Raw genomic sequence first — 27,138 nt, 5'->3', positions numbered from 1 at the left:
TTGGATTCCAGCTTTTGACAACTTTGGAGAGTTATTGGTGGGATCTAACTCTAACAATCACCTCTGCTGATATTGGTGGAGAAAGTCACTGTTCTCACTTCAAATGCATGCACTCAAATCTCAGATGGATATTCACCCTCACCAGGCAGTGCTAACTCATTACTCTAATAAATTTGCTTTCTTCTTCTTCCTGAAGAGTTTCTCATTCCTTCTCCACTCTTCTTCAAATATTACTCCCCCTGCCACTATCCTATGTACAATACATGTACTACAAACTAACTTTTACTTCCATTGAGAAAATAGAAGTAAATCTGCATCTTCTTTCCATCAAATCCCTAAGTCACCCTGTTTCTGTGAACTCATTCTGTGCATTCCCGTATTTTACAGAAGAGGTGTTCCTGGACTGTCACAGGCTAATCTCAATCTGAGTGCTACTCCCTGTTATCTGTCCAGACATCACTCCTGCCATGCTCACTTTGTCTTTTCTCTCATCAGTTTCTCTACTCCTATGTCTTCCCGCATTACGTAAAACATGCTCTAGGGATGGGTGTTTTTCACAGCGGTTATGCTGCCACTTTGGTTAAACCCATGCCATGTAAGAGTGCCTGGGTTTGAGTCCCAACTCCACTTTCAGTCTAGCTTCCTGTTGATGTACACCCTGGAAAGCCCCAGATAATGACTCAAGGACTTGGGTAACTGCCTCCCACATGGGACACCTGGATTGAGTTCTGGCTGCTAGCTTCAGTATGGTCAAGTCCCAGCTGTTGTAGGAATTTGGGGAAGCAACCAGTAGATGAAAGATTCTCTCTCTCTCTCTCTCCCTTTCAAATACAATGAAAATAAATAAAAATTTAAAAACATGCTCTATTGCTCATCTTTAAAAGCCCCTTTTTTATTCTTATAGTCCCCTTGAGCTATCATGTATTTCTCTGCTTCTCTTCATAACAGAGCTTAGGGAAGTGTTACATAAACTTGCTTTTCCTCATTTTCACTCATTTCTCACCCACTTTTCCAGTCATCAGATCTGGAGAGTGTCATCTTCAGCATTCCCCTGAAACTGTTTTTGCAGTGGCAAAGGTTGCCACATCCACTTAAATACTGTCACAGGTGCCCTCCCAGCTTCCTTCAGCACAGCCATCACAGATGCATGCATGTGCCCTGTGGACTCTTATTCTGGGAGCCACTCCCAGCCCCACTCTCTGTTATTCCTTTCTGGGTGTCTTTGCATGTCCCTCCCCCGTCTATAAGCTCTGAATCCCTTATGCTTCAGGCCCTCCTAGTTGGCCTAACCAGCTCCCTTGGGTAATGTTTTCCAGACCCATGTCATCTGATACAGTCCTGTAATGCTGATCCCTAGCTCTCACCTATATTTTAGACCAGAGATCAGTGTGTTTTTTCTGTGAGAAGCTAGGTAGTACATAATTTAGGCTTGGTGGGCCAGATAAAGTCTCTGTCACAACTACTCAGTTCTGTGGTGTACCAAGAACATCACCAGAGACAAATATGTAAATGAATCTGCATGGCAATTTAGAGTGAAATTGGATTGCATATAATTCCCATCTATCACAACATATTATTCATCTTTTAGAGATTTGACTATTTAAAAATATTAAAAATCATTCTTAGAAATCAGTACCACTTCAAAATAAAATACTTAGGTATAAGTCTAACATAATATATATAAGATTTATGTGAAGAAAACTGTAAGACTCTGACAAAAAGCTAAATTCATGGAGAGATGATGATGGACAGTAAGATATAAGACGGTCAAGAAGGCAGTCCTTCCCAATTTGATCTGTAGATTCAGTGCAACCCCAGTCAAAAACCAGGAAGTTATTTATTTATTTTTACAGGCAGAGTGGACAGTGAGAGAGAGAGAGACAGAGAGAAAGGTCTTCCTTTGCCGTTGGTTCACCCTCCAGTGGCCGGCATGGCCAGTGAGCTGTGGCCGGCGCACTGCGCTGATCTGATGGCAGGAGCCAGGTACTTATACTGGTCTCCCATGGGGTGCAGGGCCCAAGCACTTGGGCCATCCTCCACTGCCTTCCCAGGCCACAGCAGAGAGCTGGCCTGGAAGAGGGGCAACCGGGACAGAATCCGGCGCCCCGACTGGGACTAGAACCTGGTGTGCTGGCGCCGCAAGGTGGAGGATTAGCCTAGTGAGCCACGGCGCCGGCCTATTTTGTAACTATCAAAACACTGATTCTAAAATTTATAGTGAGAGGCAAAGACCCACAATAGCCAACACAATATTGAAGAAGAACAGAATTAGAGGACTGACACTATCTGACTTCAAGACTTACTAAAAAAGATCTGTGATAATCAAGATAGTGTGGTATTGGGAAAAGAACAGAGAAATAGATCAGTGGAATGGAATGGAGAACCCTGAAAAAGACCCACATACATATAGTCAACTGGTCTTTGATAATGGAGCAAGGACAATGCAATAGAGAACAGATAGGCTTTTCAAAAGTGGTACTGCATCAGCTGATCATACATATGCAAGAAAAATCTAAAGACTTTGTACCCTTCAAAAAATTGACTCAGGATGGGTTATAGAGCTTAATAATAGACATATAGCTAGGAAACTTCTAGATGACAGCAGTGGAAAGCCTAACTGACTTTGGGTATGCTGAAGAGGTACAACACCAAAAACATAGCTCATGAATGAAATAACTGATAATGTGGAATTCATTAAAATTAAAAATTTCTCTGCAAAATACATTATCAGGATAATGATAAAAGAAGCCATAACTTAGAGAAAATATATGCAAAATATGCATCCGATAAAGGAATATACAAAAAAACCTTAACACTCAGCAAAAGGAAAACATATAGTCTGATTTTTTTAAAATGGACAGAGGACCCAAACAGACAAAACAAAGATCTCTCCAAACAAAGACATACAGGTGACAAATAACCATATTGTAAGATGCTCACTATCATATGCCATGAGGGAATTGCAAATAAAAACAATTAACACTTCATACCTATTAATACCACACTAACATCAAAACATTGACACACGAAATTCTGGCAAGGATATGGAGCAGCAGACACTCTCATTCATTTCTGGCTGAAGTACAAAATGATTACAGTCCTTTTAGAAGACAGTTTGGTGACTTCTTCAAAATTAAGCATACCGTTACCAGCAGTTACACTCCTTCATATTTATCCAGATGAGTTGGAAATCTGTGTGCACACAAAAACCTGCACGTGGATGTTTATAATAGTTTTATTCATAATTGCCAAATCTAGGTAGCAACAAAGATCTCCCTCAGTAGGTAAATGGATAAACAAACTGTGGTACATCCATGTGATAGAATGCTATTCAGTGCTAAAAAGAAACGAACTTAACCCATAAAAAGACATGGAGGAAACTGGAATATATATCACTAAGTGAAAGAAGCCAATCTGAAAAGGCTACATTCTACTATATGAGCTTCAGGGAAAGGCAGTACTATGGAGACAGAAAAAGAGCAGTGGTTGCCAAGGGCTAGGGAAAGGAAACGATGAATAGGCTGAGCACAGAGGATTTTTAGGGCAGTGAGACTATTCTGGCTTAATGGTAGAGACATATCATTATACATTTTCCAAAGCCCATAAAATCTAACAACATCAGGAGTGAATCTTAATGTAATCAATGTGCTTTAGGAAGATAATGATGTGTCAGTGTAGGTTCATCAGTTGTAACAAATGTAGCCTTTAGTGGGAGATCCTGATAATGGAGAAGGCTGTGCATGTGTCGGGGCAGAAGACAGAGATGATCTCTTTGTACTTCCTGTTGAATTTTCCTGGGAAACTAAAACTGCTCCTAAAAAAGTAGTCTCTTAATTATAAAGTTAAAATTTTTAAATGCAAATAAAAGACAAGTTAAACAATTCAAACCTTATGGGCTATACAAAAACATACAATAGGGAAATTTGGCCCGGGAGTCATAATTTGCCAACTAGACTCATTTATGTCTACTTGATGTTTTCTTCTTTTGGGGTCACTGATAGGCGTTGCAAACTTAGCATAACCTCAAACTGAGATTTGATCTTCTCTCCAAACCAGCTAGCTGATGGCACTGCAGTCTACATACATGGCCAGTTATAACTACACTCTGGGTATTATGGTGTCGCTCCCCCTCTTCGTGGAGGAACGACACAGGACCCTGCGCTGTTCTTTCGTCTGCTCGGCCCTCCCCGGGTTTGCTGCTGGTTCTTCCCGGGTTGGCTACTATCCCTTCCACCTCCGTGGAAGGGCAGTTCCCCCTGGCCACATTCCCCACTTCCGCAGGGGAGCGGCACACCGCCGGCCGGCTTTCTCGGGGGCTGCACGGGTTCCCTTAGATGTTCCCCATAGATGTTTCTGGTGCATGCCGTCTCTCTCCTCCTTTATAGTCCTCCTCCGCCAATCCTAACTCGGCTGCCCACACGCCGAGTACGCTGCTCTCCAATCAGGAGCAAGTCCTACAGTTTATTAGCTGAACTGGAGGCAGCTGTGCGGAAGCTGTTTACTTCTCTCCCAGCGCCATATTGTGGGAGAGCAGATGCATAGAATAAGTCTTAATTTCAGTAACTTAGTCCAGTCCGGATTGCTCCCCACAGATCCCCCTTTCTTTTTATTTTTTGGCGTTGATACGCGCCTGTCTTCGGTGTCCCGCGGCACACACTCTGCTCTACTTGCTAGAGTTGCCACAGGCTCTTACAAGTCCTATCAATCAGGCAAACCGAATCCGGGTCCTCTCTTCGCCATGTTGTGAGGAGGTTTTTAGGCACTGATGCATGCCTGTGTTCGGTGCCCTGCAGCGCATGCTCTACTCTGCTAGAACTGCCCGCAGGTGTTTACAAAACCTATCAGGCAAACCGAATCCAAGCCTTCTCATTGCCGTATTGTGGGGGAGACTTATTAGTGTTGGTTCGTGCCTATCTTCGGTGACCTGCAGCTCATACTCTGGTCGAGCTGCTTGCTGGCGCTTACCGCCTTAATTAGGCAGACCGAATCCAAGCTTTCTCATTGTTGTATTGTGGGGAAGCCTTACTGATGTTAATTCGTGCCTGTCTTCGGTGACCTGCGGCGCATAAGCTGCTAGCTGCCCGCAGGTGCTCATCGTGCTCATCGCCTCACTTAATCAGGCAGACCGAATCCAAACTTTCTCGTTGCCATGTTGAGGGGAGGCCTTTCTATTTCTCTATTTCTCTATCTCCGGGCATTCCTATTTCTCCCATTTTACTTCTATCTCCCAGCATTCTTATTTCTCTCATTTTATTTCTAAACTTCTATTTCTCTTATCCCTGCAGCTTCCCGGCGCCTCGCGCTGCCGGCAGCTTCACGGCTCCGCGCAGCTTCAGCCCGCGCCTCATCTGCGCGGCTCGGCTTTGCGCGCGGCTTGGCTTCGCGCGCTCTGCGGTCTCGCACTTAACCCTTTCACGTCTGAACCACGGCCTCGCCAGCCCCGTTCCCTATCTACTTGTGCCCCGCACGCTCTCTCTGCGCACGGCAGCCTCCGCGAGTCACACAGCGTAGCTTACGTGTCCGCCACTAGCATTCAATCTAAGTTCCCCGGGCTAGCCTGGCGAATTCAACCCAGCATACGTCTCCGCCCCACGGTTTGGCTTCCCATCCTTTGCTCCCCGGGCTAATCAGACGGATCCCAACCAGGCTCACGTTTCAGCTTCTGGTTTCAACTTTTCGCCCCCCATTCCCGGGCTAACTTGAGAATCCCAAAGTGGCTTTCGTTTCAGCCTTGGCCTGCACTCGCGGCTTCATTTTCCCTAACATTTTTCTCTACCCGGTATATTTCCCCCAGCTTTCCTCCAACAATATTCCTCCCTCATTTCTCCTGGCCTCTCCCCACAGTCCGCGTCCGAGTCTGTTTGTTCTAGCTTTCACTTTCGCTTTTGACCTTAGAGATTTCTCCCAGCTTCCCCCCGTAGTCCGTATCCGAATCTATGCCTAGGCTTTCAATAGCTTCTTCCGGCTCCTTTTTCGTCCGGCTTTTCCCTAGGCTGTTTGCTAGTCTCTCTCTCCGATATTAGCCCATTTCTTCCCGCTTCTTCCCTCCTAAGTTTGCTATCCGTCCTAGGTTTCCTAATCCGAGTTAGGTTTCCTATCCGAGTCACGGCACCATTATGTCGCTCCCCCTCTTCATGGAGGAACGACACTAAGCCCTGCCTAGGCTTCATATCCGAGTCACGGCACCATTATGTCGCTCCCCCTCTTCGTGGAGGAACGACACAGGACCCTGCGCTGTTCTTTCGTCTGCTCGGCCCTCTCCGGGTTTGCTGCTGGTTCTTCCCGGGTTGGCTACTATCCCTTCCACCTCCGTGGAAGGGCAGTTCCCCCTGGCCACATTCCCCACTTCCGCAGGGGAGCGGCACACCGCCGGCCGGCTTTCTCGGGGGCTGCACGGGTTCCCTTAGATGTTCCCCATAGATGTTTCTGGTGCATGCCGTCTCTCTCCTCCTTTATAGTCCTCCTCCGCCAATCCTAACTCGGCTGCCCACACGCCGAGTACGCTGCTCTCCAATCAGGAGCAAGTCCTACAGTTTATTAGCTGAACTGGAGGCAGCTGTGCGGAAGCTGTTTACTTCTCTCCCAGCGCCATATTGTGGGAGAGCAGATGCATAGAATAAGTCTTAATTTCAGTAACTTAGTCCAGTCCGGATTGCTCCCCACATTATGGCACCAAGAAAACTTGTTTGTCTTATTTATGGGCATCTCTGCAGTTTCTGGAAAGGTGCCTGGAATAACTGTAAGCATTAAGAAAAGATCTGCTGATAGAATGGGTAAATGTCCTTGTCTTCAGCTTTTTCAGCTGCCATTGGGGTAATATTTACTTGCAAGGGTGAGGAGAAGGAAGTACAAGAAAGACAGGTAACATAAATGAAATGTCTCACTTGGCATCTGGTACATAGTAAGCAATGTGTCAATATTAGAAGTAGAAGTGTGTCCTTATTGATGAAGTAGGTTATTTTTCAGGGAATTAACAATAGTAACAAACAGTAGTACATTTTTTGAGCCTAAAAAACATTCTGGGCATTTTTCTAAGCATTTCATCTGTGTTATCTCATTTTATCCTCACTCAAACCCTATGACAGTAGGTAGAAGTCTTCTCCAGTTTTTTTTTTCTTTAAGATGATGTTAAAAACAAATGGATCGGCCGGCGCCGTGGCTCACTGGGCTAATCCTCCACCTTGCGGTGCCGGCACACCAGGTTCTAGTCCCGGTCGGGGCGCTGGATTCTGTCCCGGTTGCCCCTCTTCCAGGCCAGCTCTCTGCTGTGGCCAGGGAGTGCAGTGGAGGATGGCCCAAGTGCTTGGGCCCTGCACCCCATGGGAGATCAGGAGAAGGACCTGGCTCCTGCCATTGGATCAGCGCGGTGCGCCGGCCACAGCGCACTGGTCGCGGCGGCCATTGGAGGGTGAACCAATGGCAAAAGGAAGACCTTTCTCTCTGTCTCTCTCTCTCTCACTGTCCACGCTGCCTGTCAAAAAAAAAAAAAAAAAAAAAAAAAAAAAGGATCTATGATTTTCCAAAGTCTCCCCAGTGAACTCTAGAGCCATACGTTTACCTCCATTTCTTATGAATCAAATGCAAGGAATTCTACATGGAATTGGATATTAGTTGAGAATTTCATAGCTTTCTTCAATGAAATTAGATGCTGCCAGCCTAGCGCTCTTACAACACTCTATGCCCACTGCCATCTTAGCATTAATTATACTGTGTGTGAACACTGGTATCAGCCCTATTCTTTTTTTCAGAGAACTTCTGTCTTTGAACGTTAGTATTTTAAAGTAATATTTCCTCTTTATTCTTGCTAGCACTTTAAGAAATGAACTCCACCATGGAGAAATCCAGCTTCATTAACAGCTCTGTGGCATGAAACCTGCTATCTTCATTACACTTGAAAGAGCACTGGTTATAAAAGTAAACCTTAATAATTAATTTGACTTTTCTTTTAACCTGCACTGACCTTCATGTTTTATTATATTTTAATTGCTGGGACCTCTTCTTTTTCTTAGAGTTAGAAATTATCAAAAATGTGTTCTGCTTTTAAAATAATTAGCCACATTTAAAATAAATAATTTATCTTTACATATTGTTAAATAATATATTTTATTAATTTAAACATAATGAAGAAAGCTATGTTGGAAATGACTAGCTGACAGAACTGTTCATCTCAAAGCTTTGAAATACCAGATTCATACTAATGAAGAAGGGTCCAAAAAGAAAAGGGAGGTTGCTCATGCAATATGAAATTACTGAAATTTTGTCACATGAAGAATTATTCTGCAGCTTTTTTCAATGAAATGAGGCATTTCTATCTAGCAAGTTCTGCACCGACACCCTGTGCCTCTGATAGTGTTAGCAATATTCGCACACAAGTTAGTAATTCCGTTTGATTTTTTTCCCATCTCTCTACTTGAACACCTAGCTCAAATATTTAATTAATCATGCTTCTGTATGTCCTAAAGAAGTAGTGATACATGCGTGTTTTTCAGTCTTTAAGAGCCTTTTTTTGAAGGATTTATTTTTATTTATTTGAAAGGCAGAGTGACAGAGGCAGATGGAAAGAAAGAGAAAGAAATCTTCAGTCCCTTAACTTCTTTTTTTTTTCTTTTTTTTTTTTTAACTTCTCGTTTTCATGATTGTAATTGGTATATCATCTTGCCAGAACTTAAAAGGTGTTCAACAGATTAACCTGATCCCTTGGTTATCAGAAGTAAACTGAGGAAGACCAGATGCTTATCTCCACTTCAGATCTGCACTTTCCACAGTTTTACAGAGCAGTATTCTGTGGAACAGAAGCTCGGCAGGCACCCAAGTATTTCTGAGAACTGCTTTTTGTCCCTGCCACGCCCCCACACGGTGGGGGAAAAGGAGGCAATGTTGCGGTATGGGTATTGCTTGTATTCAGTTAAATGGACAGAAATAGAAAGAAATGTGATCGCTTTAAAAGACAAGGCAGCCCTGTAGTCTAGCAGGATAAAATGTGGTCAAGTATTTCCTTTACAAATAGATTTATGAATGATTATTTTTCAGAAGGTAATTCCTTAATTAACTTTTAAATTCTGTACATAACGAAGCACAGATTCTTCATTTGGCTTCAATTTACTTCTTAGGAGTTTTCATCTTTCTGATCATCCATCGTCTTTTATATCTCTTGGCATTCTGTTTTTTCTGGGTTCCCCAAGCACTGTTCAAAAACTGGGCTGCAGCCTTCTTCACTGGTAAGCGCTTGTTGTCGAGAGACAGGAACTTGTTTACACTAGTTCTGTTGGTTCCTGGGCCATATAAAGATTCGTGTATGAAGGCCCTGGCCGCTTGCTGCCTCAAATCTCTCAGTTCTTGGTCTTTGAGCCTCAGGGCCCCCCGTAGCTTTTATTCTGGTGCCCGACAGACTGCACTTTCTGCACTTTCACTTTCTTGGAGTCGCTTCCTTTTTCGCATTCTTCTTTTTTCTTTTGCAAATTAACTTCTTTCAGCTTTCCTGGCGAGACCAGCATAAAGAAATTGCCAGTCCCTTAATTTCAATCCCTACAAATGGCCACAGTGACCTGGGCTTGGCCAGACCAAAGCCAGGGTCCAGGAACTCCATCCCGGTCTCCCACATTGGTGGCAGGGGCCCAAGCACTTGGGCTGTTACCTCAGGCCCCCCAGGATACATTAGCAGGGAGCTGGATTGGAAGCAGTGTAGCTGGGACTCAAATGAGTCCTCCATTATAGGATGCTGCTGTTTCAAGCAGCACCTTAATTCTGCCACAATACCTGCCCCTATTGCATGATGTTTTTGGAGCTTATTCTCCCAGAAAGTGTAGGAGCTGTGATGTGAAGTGAAGACAGGGTGGCCGCAAGCACATGGTTCACCAGATAGGTGTGGCAGTTTGGAGTCCCAAGAAATTAATTCTTTTTTTTTTAACTTTTATTTAATAAATATAAATTTCCAAAGTACAGCTTTTGGATTATAGCAGCTTTTCCCCCCATAACCTCCCTCCCATCTGCAACCATCCCATCTCCCACTCCCTCTCCCATCCCATTCACATCAAAATTCATTTTCAATTATCTTTATATACAGAAGATCAATTTAGTATATACTAAGTAAAGATTTCAACAGTTTGCACCCACACAGAAACACAAAGTATAAAGTACTGTTTGAGTATTAGTTATACCGTTAATTCATATTGTACCACACATTAAGGACAGAGATCCTACATGGGGAATAAAAGCACAGTAACTCCTGTTGTTGATTTAACAATTGACACTCCAAGAGATTCTAGCCAGGGGTTGTGGTGGGATAAGATTTTGCTAAGCTGTGTACGGAGTGTGGACTGGGTGTTGGCTTTTGAAGGATGAGTAAGATTTTGACACATGGTGAATGAAGATCTGAAAGGTGGACATTCAGGTGGGACAGTGGTATTGCCTAGGTGTGAACAGGGGGCTTTTTGTTTTATTAAAAGGACCAGAAGGTTGCAGAATTGCAAATACATTTTTTTAAAGCAAGTTGAGTCCACATTGTGAAAGTTTCTAAACACAGTGACAAAATGTTTGAACCATTTGATTTAAGTAGAATTTTGAGTTCTAACCAGGAACTTCGAGAGAAATATTTGTTAACATTTACCTATGATACACACACACATAAAGTAGAATTTATGTTTTATAATCCCTACTTAAATTATTTTTCCCTGCTTAAAAAATAAAGGTGCCAGTTATCCAGGTGCAGTACATAAATTAGAAAATCCTTTTGTTTTAAACTTGCGCCACCTTGTGGATAAAGAATCCTTAGAGAACTGGTTTTGAAACAAAGACTACATTGACAGCAATTTCTAGATTTTACATTTCATGTTTCATCTATAACACTGCTCCTTGAAAGAGCGACTTTGTCAAAAAGCTTTATGTGTACTACATAGCTTATTACTTACTACTTAAATGTATTCTGTTATATTCAATTTGCTTGGTGAACTATAAATTCAAAATTGTGAGTTTGCTCTTTTGCTATACTATATGAAAAACAAAAACTCCCAACGAAAAGATGTGTAAAGAAGAAGGGAAATGTGTCAGTTTATATTTATGAGTGCATCAGACACATATAATGTGCAGTTACATGACTGCTTGAGTTCACAAAAGTGCCCACGTTTGTGTGGGTGTGCGTGTGGGTGCATGTGTGCATGTGTGTAGGCATGCATGTAGTGAAGACCTTAGTTATCTGGTTTTAACATGCACAAAACCCTCAGCTCACTTTATCCACTAGCTCAGGAGAAAGTGCTTTAAAAGTCTCCTAAAGCACAAGTGAGGAAGGAAGCTTTGAAGAAAGGAAGATGCAAAATTTTCTGAAGATGCCAACTCACTGATGGGCAGAAGAGAAGGCCACATTGAGATTTGCCATGGCTATTAAAGACAGTCCCTACCAGGATCTAATCAAGGGGCGAGGGAAAAGTAGGAGGGCAAATAGAAGAAGACAGAATTGAGAGAATAGATATCAACTAATGTGGGAGGACGGGCTCAAGAGGAAAGGACCCGGAGGCAGGGAGTTCTGTGTGCTGTCCCTGCTCCTACCTGTCAATCCCAGTTCCACCTTTGAAGGCCCCTCTAGGAGAGGCCTGCACACTGACAGAGGTGCCCACCGAGCAATGTCTGGCTCCAGTCTTTCAAGTTCACTCTCCTGTATTCAATCACATGGAAGCCAGATGTTTGGAGATGCAGGGAGAGAATATTCTATAGAGATGGCCCTGTGGATAAGAGACGCTCATGTCCCATCCCCTTCGCCCCCCAGCCCTGGCCCCAGTTCCATTCCTGATTGCACTAAAACCTGTTTGGAAATCTGGAAAGGCCCTGTTCTGTCTCCACCCAATCAGATGAGTGTCACACACAGGCAATGCCCAGCCCTGTTTGAGTTCTTCACAGGTTTCACCTTTGATGATGGATTCTGGACCGCTGGGATTTATGCATTCTATTTTTTTTTTTTTTTTTTTTGACAGGCAGAGTGGACAGTGAGAGAGAGAGACAGAGAGAAAGGTCTTCTTTTTCTGTTGGGCCGGCACACCGTGCTGATCCGAAGCCAGGAGCCAGGTGCTTCTTCCTGGTCTCCCATGTGGGTGCAGGGCCCAAGCACTTGGGCCATCCTCCACTGCACTCCCAGGCCACAGCAGAGAGCTGGACAGGAAGAGGAGCGACCGGAACAGAATCTGGCACCTCAACCGGGATTAGAACCCGGTATGCCAGCGCCGCAGGCGGAGGATTAGCCTAGTGAGCCGCGGCACCGGCTGGATTTATGCATTCTAGGTTTCCTTTATTTCTTTGTCTTGTCCATGAGTTATGCCCCTGTCTGAGATAAGCTCCTCCAGACTGGGTCTGTCTAACAGTTCACATCAGCTGTTCTCTTGTCTAGCAGGGACTAGTCCTGGCTTCCTGCTGGGGTTCATTGAGTGACCTTTCCTCCTGTCCACCCTTGTTGAATGCCACACTGTATGTTGATAGGCATAAGTTTCTGGAAGGCCTAAATGTAACCAACAGATGGTTGGATTCAGCACTTGAATTTAGTTGTCATAAATGTGGGTGTTTGAGAGCCCTTTCTTCCACAGAAATATTTTGGCCAGTTTTTCAAGGCAAGTGATGGATAAATTCACCATAGGGTATGTAAATTTTGAAAAGATTGAACTTTTGCTCTTATTGCTGCCCAAACACAAATTTTCTGGGAAAATATGTGAGAGCAGCCAGTCGCCAGAGCAACAAAGCTCAGTGTGAAAAACTGTACTGCAAGTGTGGTTTTCAGACACTGGCTGTGTTTCTGTAAGTAAGAACCAGCTGCCTGGTAAGGTTTCTTTCTCCAAATCTTTAAAAGCAGCTAGAGATTTTGTGTAATAAAATATATTTTAGAAAACTTATGTTATCACAAGAGGAAGAAACAAACCTGCAGAACAAACAATAAAAAAACAAGCAAAATCAATTCCAGTATGGGTCCTCGTGTGCGGCTTGAAGTGAGGCTGTTGGGCCTGTGACACGTGCTATGGAATACTCATCTTGTCTCCCTGTGAGATCTGCCTGTGTGTTTGGCATTACTGAACCTGGGAGGTTATTGACAATGCCAGTTGTGTGAACTGAGTGCAACTGACAGGATTTCAAGGCTAAGACTAACTTTTCTAATCCTTCTATTCCCCATTCTCTGCCTTAGGCCATGATGCCTCTACAAGGCCATGATGCCTCTACAAGGCCATGCAACATCATTGCTCCTCTGATGGGAGCTGTGCTCATTTCCTGAATGTCACTCAAAGTCTCCCTCTTGGAGAAGTTAGAGAAATTCAGGTTTCTCCTTCTGACCGGGTGGGAACGGGCTGTTAAGAATTTTCAGAGTAAGCTGAATGAAGATATTTTTTGCCACATGGGCTCAACTTTTTCACTTCTTTGCTGTTCAGATACAGAATGTGTAGTCCCTTTTCCTCTTTATTTTTATGTTATATTGATTCTTGAAATTGATGAACAATTAATTCTGAATTAAAAATGTATGTAGAGATCACTTGATCATTAATATTTGTTTATTATGTTTCATTTATTTGAAAGGCAGAGAAACAGAGACAGACAGAGATCTTTCATCCACTGGTTCACTCCCCAAATGCCCTGAACAGCTAGATTGAAGTCAGGAGCTAGGAACTCAATTCAGGACTCCCAAATGGAAGATAGGAACTCAGATACTTGAGCCACCACCTGCTGCCTCCCATGGGCATTAGCAGGAAGCTGGAATCAGAAGCAGAGCCAGGATTCAAACCCACACAACTTAGATATGGGATGAGAGCATCCTAAATGACATTTCAACCAATGCACGAAGCAACTGTCCAAGAATATATTAATAAAATAAAATCATCAATGTTGAACAACAGGTATATGCTGGGAATACAATAGACCAAGTCCCTGCTTTCCTGAAGCTTATATCCTTGTGAGTGGAGAAAAATAAAATAATTTACTATATAAATACTAAATAAATTTACTATATAAATATGTAATGTGGCAAGCAGTGGTATGTACTAAGAAAAAAATAGAGCAATGTCAGAAGATAGAAATGATGGGTGTTGGGGAGTAGAGTACTATTTTACAGTGGTGGTCCAGGAAGGCTTCTTAGATGAGATGCTAGCTGAGCAGAAGTCTGAGGGCTGTGAGGGAGTGAGCCATGCTGATATCTTGAGGAAGAGAGATCCAGGCAGAGAAAACAATTACTGGTTGAACATCCCATCTCTGAAATGCTTGAGACCAGAAATGTTTCTGATTTCAGATTTTTTTTTCTAGGTTTTGGATAATTGCATATACCTAATGAGATATCTTGTGGATGGAACCCTTTAGACTCCCAAGTCTAAAAATGAGCATTTTTAAAAGATTTTTATTTATTTACCTGAGAGACAGAGTCACAGAGAGAGGGAGAGACAGAGAGAAAGGTCTTCCACCTGCTGGTTCACTCCTCAGATGGTCTCAATAGCTGGAGCTGGGCCACTCTAAAGTCAAGAGCCTGATCTCCCACGTGGGTGCAGGGGCCCAAGGAATTGGGCCATCTCCCATTGCTTTCCCAAGCTATAGCAGAGAGCTGGATTGGAAGAGGAGCAGCTGGGATATGAATAGGTAGGCATATAGGATGCTAGCTCTGCAGGGTGGAGGCTTAGCCTACCATGCCACAGTGCTGGCCCCCAAGATGAGCATTTTTTGTTTCACATACCCCTTATACACTAAAGGTAATTTTAGGAGTGTGCCTGTGTTAAACTGTGACCTATCATATGAAGTCAGAAGAGGAATTTTCCACTCATGTCATCCTGTCAGTGTTAAAAAAAAAACAGTTCTGGATTTGGGGGCATATCAGATTTTGGATTTTTGGATTAGGGATACTCGACCTGAAGTTAGAAGCCCCAAGACACTGAGCAGAGGAGGTGGAGGCTTGAGGAGAAAGGGGCACTTGTGAAATGGAGAAGAGCACATGGCTGACGTCAGTGTTGCTCTCACTTGCCTATGTGTCAGACGCGCCTGTGGGGCTTGGTTGAAACACTGCTTGCCTCACTGTGCAAGTCTGTGGTTCACAGGTCCCAGGGAGACACCTAAAAGTTTGTAGTTTTGACAAGATCTCTGCTGATGCTGATGTTACTGCAGATCCAGAGACCAGAGTTGGGAGCCACTTTATGGGGAAAATCAGTTAGAATGGACAACTGGGGTGGCAGGAAAGGCCTCCTTGCACCTGGTAGTCATGCGTGTGAAGTGAATGTTGCCAGCATGATTGTGTGTCTTTCTACAGACCTGTTTAGCAGCAGAAGAGCTGGCAGCAGCAGGCACATAGTTGGGTTTAGCCAGAATAAAAGCAAAGTATATATATATCACCAATTTATATCACTTGGGAGCTTTTGCCTGTGCAGTCTGTATATTCTGAAAATGTTACTTGTACATCCTTTATTTTAAATAGAAAAGATCAGAGAATCTGAGATTGAGAAAAAGGAACATGAAAATCTGTGGTTGAGGTGTACTGTTTTAGGCCTTAGAAGTAAAATGGAATAATGTCCACCTCTGGTCTTCTAAATAACTATTAACCACACTCTTCTGAAACCACACAATTCTGAAAGACTAAGATTTTTTTTATCGTAAAGATTATATCACAAACTGAAGTGTTAGAAGTCGACATTGTTCTTTGAAGATATTTGAAAATATTTGTATCCTACTACAAAAAAATTACGTGGTTAAGCACAGAGCTTTGCACACAAGAAATGGGTATCAGGCTGTGTAGGAAGAGGAGAATTCAGTTGTTGGAATGAAGCCCAGGTTTCATTAATCAGAAGAGAAAGAAAAGAGCTGACTTCCATAATAAGGAAAAGTCTGAACTCAGAACATATAAGACATCAATTTAAATATAGTATGGGATATTTACATTGAGTTTTAATGTGACTGATAGTTTTCTTTCCATTTTAAAACAACCAACAGATTTTGTTGGAACCAGGTGTGATCCAGGATGTGTTGGCAGCTGGAAGTCACCTGCAACTGTTGGAACTTCTCAATTTGTGTTCCCACTATCTCATCCAGGTATGTGACCTTGCACCCTGCTGCTGTGCCCTTCACATTCCTTTCCCCTACTGTAGTAAGTTGCTCCGAGCCCACCACTGGAGCCCAACAGTAAAAGAGTAGGGGTAGGGGTGGCCTGTGGTGGCAGAACTTCTGAAACAAGCTCCATGGCGGTTCTTGGGTCCTCTTACAGAAGTGGACATTTCCCTCACACCCCTTGCCCATCCCAGGTCCCCACTATCTTTGGGCAGCCAATTAACTTAACAGTCACACAGAGTTCCCAATGTGGCCCTTGGGGGATGACACTGGAAAGGGTTCTGGTGTGAAACGGTGTTGTCTGGTTATACAAATAACCACACAGGCAAGAGAAGTTGAGTTGTTGAACGTTACAGTACTGTTAATGTGTCATGATGTATAATTAATAATCCTATGAATGTCCTCAGCAGTATTCTGGTCATTCCTCTCTTGATTTGCTGGCTGGTCAGGAAAGGCTCCCAAACACCAGGCATCTGCTGTGTGTTCAGAGCTGACTCACGTTCAGCCCTCACAACAACCTTGCTTGGTTTTACAGATAAGAAAGTCAGAGGCTCCCAGTGCATCCCATTGTTGCTTAGGAGGCTTGCACCTTTCTGATTCTGAAGACTGTTTCTCTTGTTGGATGAAACTCTTGGTTTGGTTGGAAGGCAGAGGCCATTTATGCAGACAGTGTGGCTGTGAGACTCTTTGATTTTACAGAGAGAAGAACTAATTTTCTATTTTAGGATCCTCTGGTTTTCCCCGCTGGTCTGACTTTCGCTTGCATTTATTACAGCATTCTAACAACAGTGAAAATTAATTTAAAAAATACATCCACACAATTTAATTCTATCTTTGTGTATATGACATGGTTATTAGGGAGCAGAAAAATCTTATTTTCCTGCCCAATTACTTTATTTTCCTCCATTATCATTTTCTCGGATTCTAAATATGCCTTTCATCATTAGTTTCTGTTACCCATTAGGTAGTCTACAAAGCTCTTTCTCATATAAAGCATCTTATTTCATCTTTCCAGTAACCCTGGGAAATAGGAACCAGTACTTCCCAGGGAGACTGTGAGGAATGCCAGCCCTATTCATTCAACAAGCAATTCAAATACAGCATATGAAATTTTTATCCTTATCTCACCAGGTTTAGTCTAACAGTAAATGTTTAGCTATTTTTATCTTATTTTCCTTTCTTTCCCCCACAATATTGTTGGTTGGAATGGGAAAGCTGTTTTTAATTCCTTTCTGCCAGTAGCAAATGGGAATCACAGAGAAAGGTTACAAGATTTCAAATGTGTGTTTGACTTGTGAAATTGAAATTACATTTGTTTGACATTTCTACATCAAATATTGCAGTGTGAACTTTGAGCATCATAACCTGCATTTTTCCCATAGCAGATAATAATCAGTGATACACATTGACAAAGGTTGGGTGAAAGTGTTAATTATCATGATATGTATTGTAAGTTGTATAGACACATACAAGTGAGTATGTTTGTGTACTTATACCTAGATTTGTCAATACATGAGAATTCCAGATGTACGTCAGAAATTCATGGGTATTTTCTTGTACAACATTAGTTGGATTTATTGAGTTACTAAGTGACTTATGGACTTTGGGATTTAACTCATTATTTTGCTGAAGAAGAAGTATAAATTACATATCAACAAATTTTGTGAACAGTTATTACTTAGGCTTCTTGGATGGTGGTTGAAACTCCCACCATGTTTTCACAAATATGTTTTCCCTTCACTCTCTTGTTTGATTTTATTTTTCCTGTTTGTAATTTTTGCAAAATGTCAGACTTGTAGAAGAATACTTTGACCAAAGGGAACCAAAACCATATATGTTCAGAAATGTTTATTACCTTAGTCTTAAAAAAATATACCCTTCTCTCTTAGGATTTTAAAATAACCAGAATAGTTCATCTGCTTTTATAATTTGATACAATCTTTCTTTAAAAAAAGAGATTTATTTATTTATTTGAAGAGCAGAGTTAGAGAGAGAGAGAGATCAAGAGATCTCTTCCATCTGCTGGGTCACTCCCCGAGATGGCTGCAACAGCTGAGGCTAGGCCAAGCCAAAGCCAGGAACCGGGAACTCTCTCCGGATCTCCCATGTGGGTGGTAGGGACTCAAATACTTGGGCCATTTTCTCCTGCTTTCCCAGTGCATTAGCAGGGAGCTGGATCAGTAGTCGTGCAGCCAGGACTCCAACTGGTGCTCATATGGGATGCCAGGATTGAAGGGGGTGTCTTAATCCACTGTGACACAATGCTGGCTCCTTGATGCAGTTGTAAACTGTACCTATCTGCTATTTGGGGGCAATATTGTTCCAGAGATTGTTAATTTTACTTGGGGACATTTTATTGAGCATATAAAAAATTTTTGTTAAAATTACAAAAACAACCTTAAATGCTTAAAATGTACTTAGAATTTGTGCCTTATCAATCAATTCTAATCTATCCTATTTAGTACTCTGTCCAATTAAAAGTTTTTTAAACCATTCTCAGTAAAATGTTCTGTATCATTTTGTCATTCTTAAATTTCCATTATCTTTGGCTTTCCTACCAGATGTATTAAGGGTAGATTCTTGCTGTAGAACCCCCTGTTGTTCCCCAGGATCATTAAAATGTATGTCTGGGGGCAGACATTCAACCCAGTGGTTAAGCTACCAACTGGTATGCCCACTTGCCATATCAGAGAGCCTGGGTTCAGTGCCCTTCTCTGGCTCCTGATTCCAGTTTCCTGCTAACGTAGACCCTGGGAGGCAGCAGTGCTGGCTGAAGTACTCGGATCCCTGCCACCCACTTGGGAGACCTGGATTTTGTTCTCAGCTCCCAGATTTGGCCAGGCCCAGCCTGGGACATTGCCAACATCTGGGGAGTGAACTAGCAGATGAGAGGTCTTTTTCTATGTCTATCAGCCTGTCCCTCTGTGTCTCTGCCTCTCAAATAAATAACATTTTTAAAAAGCATGTCCAAAAAACATCCTTAGTGGAGGCTTCCTGAGTCTTGTTTGCCTTCAGCCATTGCCTTGGCCAAAGCTTCTCTGAACACAAGTGAAGCTGCCGCTTTCTGTAAGAGAAGAAATGGACACCTTGAGGCCACTGTGTGGATCTCTTGTCTTGCTTTCCCCCCTGGTAGCCTGCCAAGGGCAGAGACCCCAACCAGAAGTGGGAGAGTTGTGTCCCTCGGCATGAGAACGACTCCTGAATTAGCCCACTAGGCTTTGAGGTCTTCACACAGGTTCCAACGCGTGTTTGGGGAGAAAATGGAAGGGCTGGCAGTGAACGAGCTGCCAACTGACGAGGGACTGGGCAATGGCTGGCTGGAATAGCTCCTCATTTCCAGATAAGGGATTTACAAAAACTCCTCGAGTTTTCACCCTGTCTGACCTGCTTTGCAGTGGAATTTCACAAGATGCTGTCCTAGGTCGCCTGTCGGACTTTCCTATGCTTTTTGAGATCCACAGCCTAGATGGAATCCAGGTAAAACGTGGATGCTTCTTTTGCTCTTCCTTGTCCTTTTAAGACATTCATCAGAAGGAGACACCAATTAATTAAAGAGCCATTCCTGGTTCTAAAACGGACCCAGTAAAGTGCTTGAACTACCTTGATTTTCAGAATATGCTTACATTTCATTATCTTAAATTTCATAAAGGAAACCCTAGGAGACCACTTTCTGGTGGGACAGCCTTCTGCACCACCGTTATCTGCTCGTTTACTGAGGTAGAGCCATTCTGTCTTGCAAATAACACACCTGTTCTTTTCTCTGTCTCGAATCTTTTGCCTTTCCTTAGGCTCACTTTTCTTGCCTATGTGTCCTAGTTAGTTCATAACGCCCTCCTAACGGGTCTGCTTGTTTCCAGCCTCTCTCCTTGCCAAACTTGAGTCCCCAGAGCATCGTTATCTTTCCCAGGGAAGTGAACCGCTGTTTACTGAGGGCCTCACAGTGCTGAGTGTTTCGCTAGGACTCTAATGCACACTCTGCTAAGTAACTCATTAAGGCAGGTGGGTATTATTTTTCATTTGTGGATGGAGAAATTTAAATTCAGAACAAGGATGTTAGTCTGGTTTGGAAAGTTCCACTTGAGGACCATCCAAGTGCATTCTTTCACCTATAGAAATCCTTAGCCTCGTCTGCATGGCCTGGCCTGTTGCTCTCTGGCCTCATCTTTGGGTACAGTGCCTTTCCTGCTCTCCTGGATCCAGACCCGAAGGCAGATCTTTGTCTTAGGAGAAGATAAGGTAGTGGAGCTCCTCAGAGGCAGGCAGAGCCTTTCAGTACCCATCATATTGCACCAGGAGGCAGGAGCAGGGAAATCTCATACATGCACGCACCTTTCTCCTCTGTTGATGTCCCTAAGAGGCCATAAGATTAAGGATCGAAGATTAAGGATCGCTGATACTGGCTTCTGCACTTTGTGTTGTATCCCCTGGAAATGATGCTTTAGGAGCCACATGTGATTTGCTGAAGGTGTCTTTTATTGTGGCTAGCTTTCAAAAAAGGAAACATTTTGTACCACCTGTTCCAAATCCCACTTCTTATTGTTAAATTAACAAGGGTTCTTTATGTCCACAAAGTATCACATCCTTTACGATGATATGCAACATAAATGTATTAATAAAAAAGAATCACCATGTAGACTTTTCAAATAAAAATCATCAAAGTGGTGAATACTCAAATTCCCACGATAGGAATATGTTTCCAGTACCTATTTCTGGGCAGCAGGTGGCAGTGTGAATCCATCAGAATTCAGTAGGTAATTTAAAGCAAGAATTGGAAAAAAATGAAAAGAAAAATTATTTATTTTGCTACATATTAGTCTTCTGACCTAATCAGTAAAAAAGTCATTATTCACACCACACTGGGCAATATGCATTGTAATTTTTAACAAATAATAGGAAACTGTTAATGTGTTCACAGGAAATACAGTTTTGTCTTGGGCTGCTGTGGTCATTTATCACTGCACTTTGTGAAATCACTCATTTGTTCTAATTTGAATGTAAATGACTCTAAGGTTTTACAAATAAGGTGACAGACTCACATAAATGTAATTGCAGGGTTCATCTCCCTCTTTTTATATATCACTCATTAGGTTATGAATTAAATACATCGTATTAAACCAGGGGCATGTCCAATGATGATATTGTAATGGCAAATTACTCTATGCTATTAGAGGTGTATTTTTTATTCATGGACATTAATTTGTCATTAAGCGGCATTAGTTTAGCACTTTTATGTGAAAGACGTGACCTGCAAGAGGAGACGTGCTGTGGAGATGTGAGAGCACAGGGAGGCCAGGGCTATAGGTAGAGCATTTTATCACTGTAGGGAAAATAGGGTGAGGGCAGGGGGCTGTTTTGTTTTGTTTTCTGCTTTTACAAGCATAAAAGATCATTTCCCCAGATGGAGGGCGCTGTTCCGTTTACAGGGTGCATGTTGGGATCATCAAGCAAAGCAAAGCCCAGATTCTTACTACTAATCCTTCCGAAGCCAAGGGAATAGGAGAGAGGGAGCAGTTAGTTTTCCACCCCAGCCCTCCTGGTCTTTGAGGGAGGCTCATTTCCCCTCCTGTCTCCTTTGCTTTCACACTCAGTGGGCTACAGTGAAAATTGGTCAGTGAAAATTTCTTCAGTGAAGGTACAAAGGTTTAAAGAGTGTTATTCTCTCACAACAGTGATAGGGAGAATTCTGGGTGATTTTCTTCCTTTTTTCATAGTTGGCAATTTTACTATATTTTTAATTTTTTGTTTGCTAAAAAAATAGTTTTTGAATATTCAGCTTCAGGAAGTCCTGGATCCTTGAAATACTTTCACCAAGGCTGCAGGTGTACGAGTGCTGCTTGTGCACCATCCTGTGCCTGGTTTAATGAGGTTGGAAAATGCATTCCAGGGCAATAGATCTGCAGGTCAGGGATTGCACCTTACACAGACTTTATATCTTACCCCCCTCAACACACAAATAGACACACATACACTTGCTGCATATCCTGGGAGCTTAGTAGGCGTTCAGGGGAAAAAAAGGTGCCTCCATTCAGTCATTTTTCTCTGCTTTTAAACTATTGAAATCTTATATTATGCTGGGAAAATCATTAACACCCTTCTGTTAGTTTTAACCAATGAGTGCATTTTTTTAAAGTTGGAAATTCTCTCTCACTGTCCACTCTGCCTGTAAAAAAAAAAAAAAAGTTGCAAATACTTTATATAGGGGTTGAATTTGACTGAGGGACTCAGATATTTTGCAGTATTATAATAGATTACAATTTTTAAGCTAAGTAATACAACAATGACTTATCGGAGGTCATCTCTTCTAAGCAATGTATTATTGCTATTATGTTAATTATTAAATTAATGGTATTGCCTAAAAACATAATATATAGTGAATGTTCTGGATGGAATAATTTATCTGCGAGGCTGAGAAGAAGTTATAACTCATGCTCATTTTTCTCCAACACTGAGCCTTTTTTTCTAAGTTACAGAAGACAAATGATTACACTAACATATATATTTAATAAGCCCATAGTCAAATACACTCACTGCCTGCAGTTCCACAGTCCACTAGAGCTAATGCTCCTGTGTTGGAAGAAAGTTAAACATTTGGAAAGTATATTACAAATTGTTTATTCTTTTTTGTTGTTTTTAATCAGAGAAAATGATTAGAAAGGGTGCAGAATATATCAGACCTATTAAATCTTAGCCAGCCACTAATTATTTGTTTTAATTAAGAGTATTTGCTGTCAAGGCTTGGATAATGCAGAATATCATATTTGCCAAATAATATTCATATTTGGCTCTGAAAACCATCATAAGCTCTTTGGTAGTCATTTTAAGGTCCCAATTAATTTTTTCGTATGCTATTATGTTGGCTTTTATTCCCCCAGTGCGCACCAAAGGATGCCAGTCAGTGACAGCCCAGAGGCATGCTGACTGGCTCCAGAGTCATCTAGCATTTTAGTTGCTATGTGGATAATCTTGGGCTGACTGTACCTTCTTTGTGAGGTTTTTGTTTTGTTTTTAAGATAGGCCTGATATCTCTTTTTTAAGTTTATATATTTATTTTTATTTACTTGAAAGGCAGAGCAAGCGAGAGAGAGAGAGAGGGAGAGAGAGGGAGAGAGAGAGAGAGGCATCGTCAGTCCTCTGGTTCATTCCCCAAATACCTTTAACAGTCTGGACTAGTCCAAGCCAAAGGTGGGAATTAAGAACTCCATGCAGGTCTCCCATGTTGGTGACAGAGACCCAAGTACTTGATCTGTCATTTGCTGCCTCCAAGTGCACATTAGCAGGAAGCTGGATGGGAAGCAGTGGTGGGACTGCAACCCAGGCCACTGCCTTGGGATGTAGGCAGTGCAAGCAGCAGTTTGTGAGTTTTTAAAAAGAGGAAAGAAATCATGAAGTATTTTTTGAAATTGGAAATTTCTATTCACAGCAAACTATTGTTAGCTAGGCAATTTAAAAATCGCTTTTCAGCCTGGATTTTTCCTCTCCAAAATCAAATGTTTGTAATGTTTTGTTAGTGCTAGAGTTCATAATCAATAAACAATGCAAATATCAATCTCACTTAACTCTATTGTAAATATCTAGGAAATTAGGGAAAGCTAAAATAAAATTGATGTTTCCTTTAGGATATTCCTTCTCCCACCCACCTTCCACCTGCAGATGTTTCTAGTTGTAGAAAATGTTTGCCCTCTTCTCTGAGGCTAAACGCCCTTTTAGCTCCTTATTCCATCAGATAATTCATGTGTTTCCTGTGGGTTCAGTTTCCACTGGTACCTTCCACCTAGTTTATAAATAAGGTCAGCAAGTGGAAGAAGTTCTTTTTCTTGGGTCTGGCATTGTGGCACAGTAGGTTAAATGCTGCCTGTGACGCTAGCATCTCAAATGAGTGCTGAGCCCTAGCTGCTCTACTTCCAATCCAGCTTCCTGCCAAAGCAGCCTGCAAGACAGCAAGTGATGGCCCAAGTTCTTGGGTCCCTACCACCTGTATAGGAGACCTGGATGGAGTTCCTGTCTCCTGGCTTTTGGCTGGCTCTACCCTGGCTGTTGCAGCCATTTGGGGAGTAAACCAGCAGATGAAAGATTCTCTCTCTCTCTTTCATTCTGCTTTTCAAATAAATAAATCTTAAAAACTTATTCTTTCTCTGTCATCACCACAGCCCTTCCTTGCCTTCACTACCCCCCCCCCCAACTGATGTCAGCATTCTTTACTATCTATCCATTCTTCAGCCCTGTCACACTCAGTTTTCTGCCTTCATTCCCCAACAGCTATTCCAACAAAGATCACCAAAGTCTTCTAACTGTCAAATGCAGCAGGGCCTTTTGTTTTGTTTTGTGTGTATGTGTGTGTTTTGACAGGCAGAGTGGACAGTGAGAGAGAGAGACAGAGAGAAAGGTCTTCCTTTTGCCATTGGTTCACCCTCCAATGGCCGCCGCGGCCGGTGCGCTGCGAAGGCAGGAGCCAGGTGCTTCTCCTGGTCTCCCATGGGGTGCAGGGCCCAAGCACTTGGGCCATCCTCCACTGCCTTCCCGGGCCACAGCAGAGGGCTGGCCTGGAAGAGGGGCAACCGGGACAGAATCCGGCGCCCCGACCGGGACTAGAACCTGGTGTGCCGGCGCCGCAAGGTGGAGGATTAGCCTATTGAGCCACGGCGCCGGCTGGCCTTTTGTTGTCTTAATGTGGCCCCTCTGTAGCATTTTGATGGCTGGTGTTTCCTTTCCCAAGACTGTCTCCTGGTTCTCTTCCTGCTTCTTTTCAGTTTCTTTCCAAGTGCTTGTTCCTTGGCTCCTTGACTGTACCTTGGGGCTATCCCTTGACTCTGTGCAGGTGCTCGGGCGCTCTTCTCTTCTGCTCACCACCACTCTCTCTCTGCAGGGGGTTACATCTACTGTTCCCTCTACTGAGCTCCAGCCCTGTGTGTTCAGCCAGTATTCCCATCTGATATCCCATGTGCATTTCAAATTTTCTCTCACCCAATCCCACAAACCTTCCTTACCTGCCCATCTTTGTTAAGGGACCATCATTGTTTTTAGTCACCTAAACCAGAAACCTTAGTATCCTACACTCTTTCATGACTTCATGAATTCTACTAAGTTTTATTGGGTTAGCCTTTAAAATAGTTCTCAAACATACCACCTTCTCTTTCTACTCATCCTACAATAACTCAACTCTGCTCCCTGCCTATAGTTTGAATCTAATCAATATTGTACAGTTTAAATTGTTTTTCTGACCTACTAAACAATGTATTTCTCTGAAATCCGAGCTAGCTCCCCATTTCCTGGTTGCAGACCAATTTCCAGTCCTGTCCTTTCTCTTTCATGTTTTCCTAAGGTATCTTTTTCTTAACTGCACCCCAAGAATGCCTTATTTTATCATCTCCATCCAACTGCCTAGTCAGTACTTCCTCTTAGATATTCCACTGGCACGTGACCTTAGTGTGAACTCAACTCAGAATCTCCTAGAATACTCCATCTCCTTGTGTCCCACCTAACCTGTCACCAAGAGCTTTCAACTCTGTCCCACCGCTCTGTAAATGCTTCTCATTCTATTTTCATTATCACTGTCTTAATTCAGATCCTTTGTTACTTCTTACCTGTACTAAAGAAGCTTCCTGCCAACTGATGAACCTGTCTTCACTCTTGCCCTGCCCAGTAGTGCTGCCTCCAAAATTCTGTTTGATTGATTTTGAAAGTTTTTTAATCTATGAAAAATTCTATTTAATTGATTAGAAAAAAATAACAACCTGATCGTGTCACATTCTTGTGTAATCATTCAATATTCAGCAGTCGGTTCACCATAGCCTTCAGGATAAGGCTCATTCCTCTTAATTTGGCACACAACACATGTTTTTATTATGAAACTTCTTTTCTGTTTAGCCTGTTCTTGTTAACAATTTACTATCCACATGCTATGTCATAGTCACTGAGAACTGCACGCGTTTCCCTGTACCTAACTTCTTCATATGAAGCCTCCTTCTCCATGATTATTTTTCCCTTACTTTGTCATCTTCTGAGTTGCTATTTAATGTTCAAGTACTTGCCTCACATACTTTCTCCTCTTCCAGAATTGTCTGATCGGTACCCCCAGCAGCAGCTGGATTTCCTTCCTCTTCCCTAATTATGGGCAGTCCTGGGAAGTTGATCGCACCTCATTCTTTGTGTGGATTTATTTATCTGCCCATGATAGGAGTCCATGTCCCAAAGTTGTGTGACTTTGGGCAATTACTTAGCCTCTTTGCTCCATACACCTCATCTGTGAAATACAGATATGATCTATATCTCTGTATACAAGAGATGGTTCTCAGGGCCATTGAAAGATTCAGTGAGATGGTGTATGCAAAGTATCTTACAACAGCAGGCGCTCTAGAAACCAGAGCCAATATAATGGGCTGCTCCACTTTTGCTAATGTGTTCAGTTGGCCTTGGTAAATTTTGAAACATCGTTTTTGTGATACTTGGTGATTGGGGCCAGAATTATTAGTTCTTGGCAACAGCCGCGTCTCTGTGCTTCCTCCCTATGAGATTTCCACCTTATAGAGACTTTCCCAAGGAACAATTTAAAATTATTCATGAGCCTTGGATATTATGCATACAATTGATTATGAAAATGTACCAGTAACCTAATTGTAGCATTCCTCTGTTATACAGCACAAATATATTTAAATAGGCTTTCCAAAACACCAAGAATTAGAGCATGCTGGAATTTTTTCCATTGTATTTTTTGAATTGCCACTAATATGTTGCTTTTATGTAATCAAATTGTATAATGTGCCTATTTATATTAGCATATAAAAATATAATTAAATGCAATTGTCCATACATATTTACATGTTTATATACAAATATATCCATATCTCTTTATATGTGTATGTATGTGTATCTATTTACATATATATTATAAAAATATCTGGACTTATTTTATCATGAATAATCTGCCCTGCATTGTCGATGAATTGGTCATCTTTTTCTCCTGTAACTATTGGATTTTATCCTAGTAACTCAAAGATAGTGTTAAGAAAACTCATAATGGCTTTTTATAGATGATAAGCTTTTCTCTCTAGACTATTAAAGATTTGGCTTTTCTTTTTTTGTTGATTTGTTTGAACTATT

General features: G+C 42.2%; 1 protein-coding gene across 5 annotated transcripts in view; it reads left to right on the top strand.

The window, feature by feature from the left end:
* The window catches only part of KLHL32 (kelch like family member 32), a 256,551-nt gene that overhangs the window by 142,437 nt on the left and 86,976 nt on the right, over positions 1 to 27,138 (top strand). For all 5 annotated transcript variants that reach the window (XM_051855442.2, XM_008263237.4, XM_017345291.3 and 2 more), the window contains one exon: positions 15,928 to 16,026. In XM_051855442.2, the coding sequence (XP_051711402.1) occupies positions 15,928 to 16,026 (99 nt within the window). The remainder of the gene's footprint in view (positions 1 to 15,927; positions 16,027 to 27,138) is intronic.

This window comes from Oryctolagus cuniculus, chromosome 5 (genome assembly GCF_964237555.1).
Source record: "Oryctolagus cuniculus chromosome 5, mOryCun1.1, whole genome shotgun sequence".
Lineage (NCBI taxonomy): Eukaryota > Metazoa > Chordata > Mammalia > Lagomorpha > Leporidae > Oryctolagus > Oryctolagus cuniculus.
This window is presented reverse-complemented; position numbering and strand designations above follow the sequence as displayed.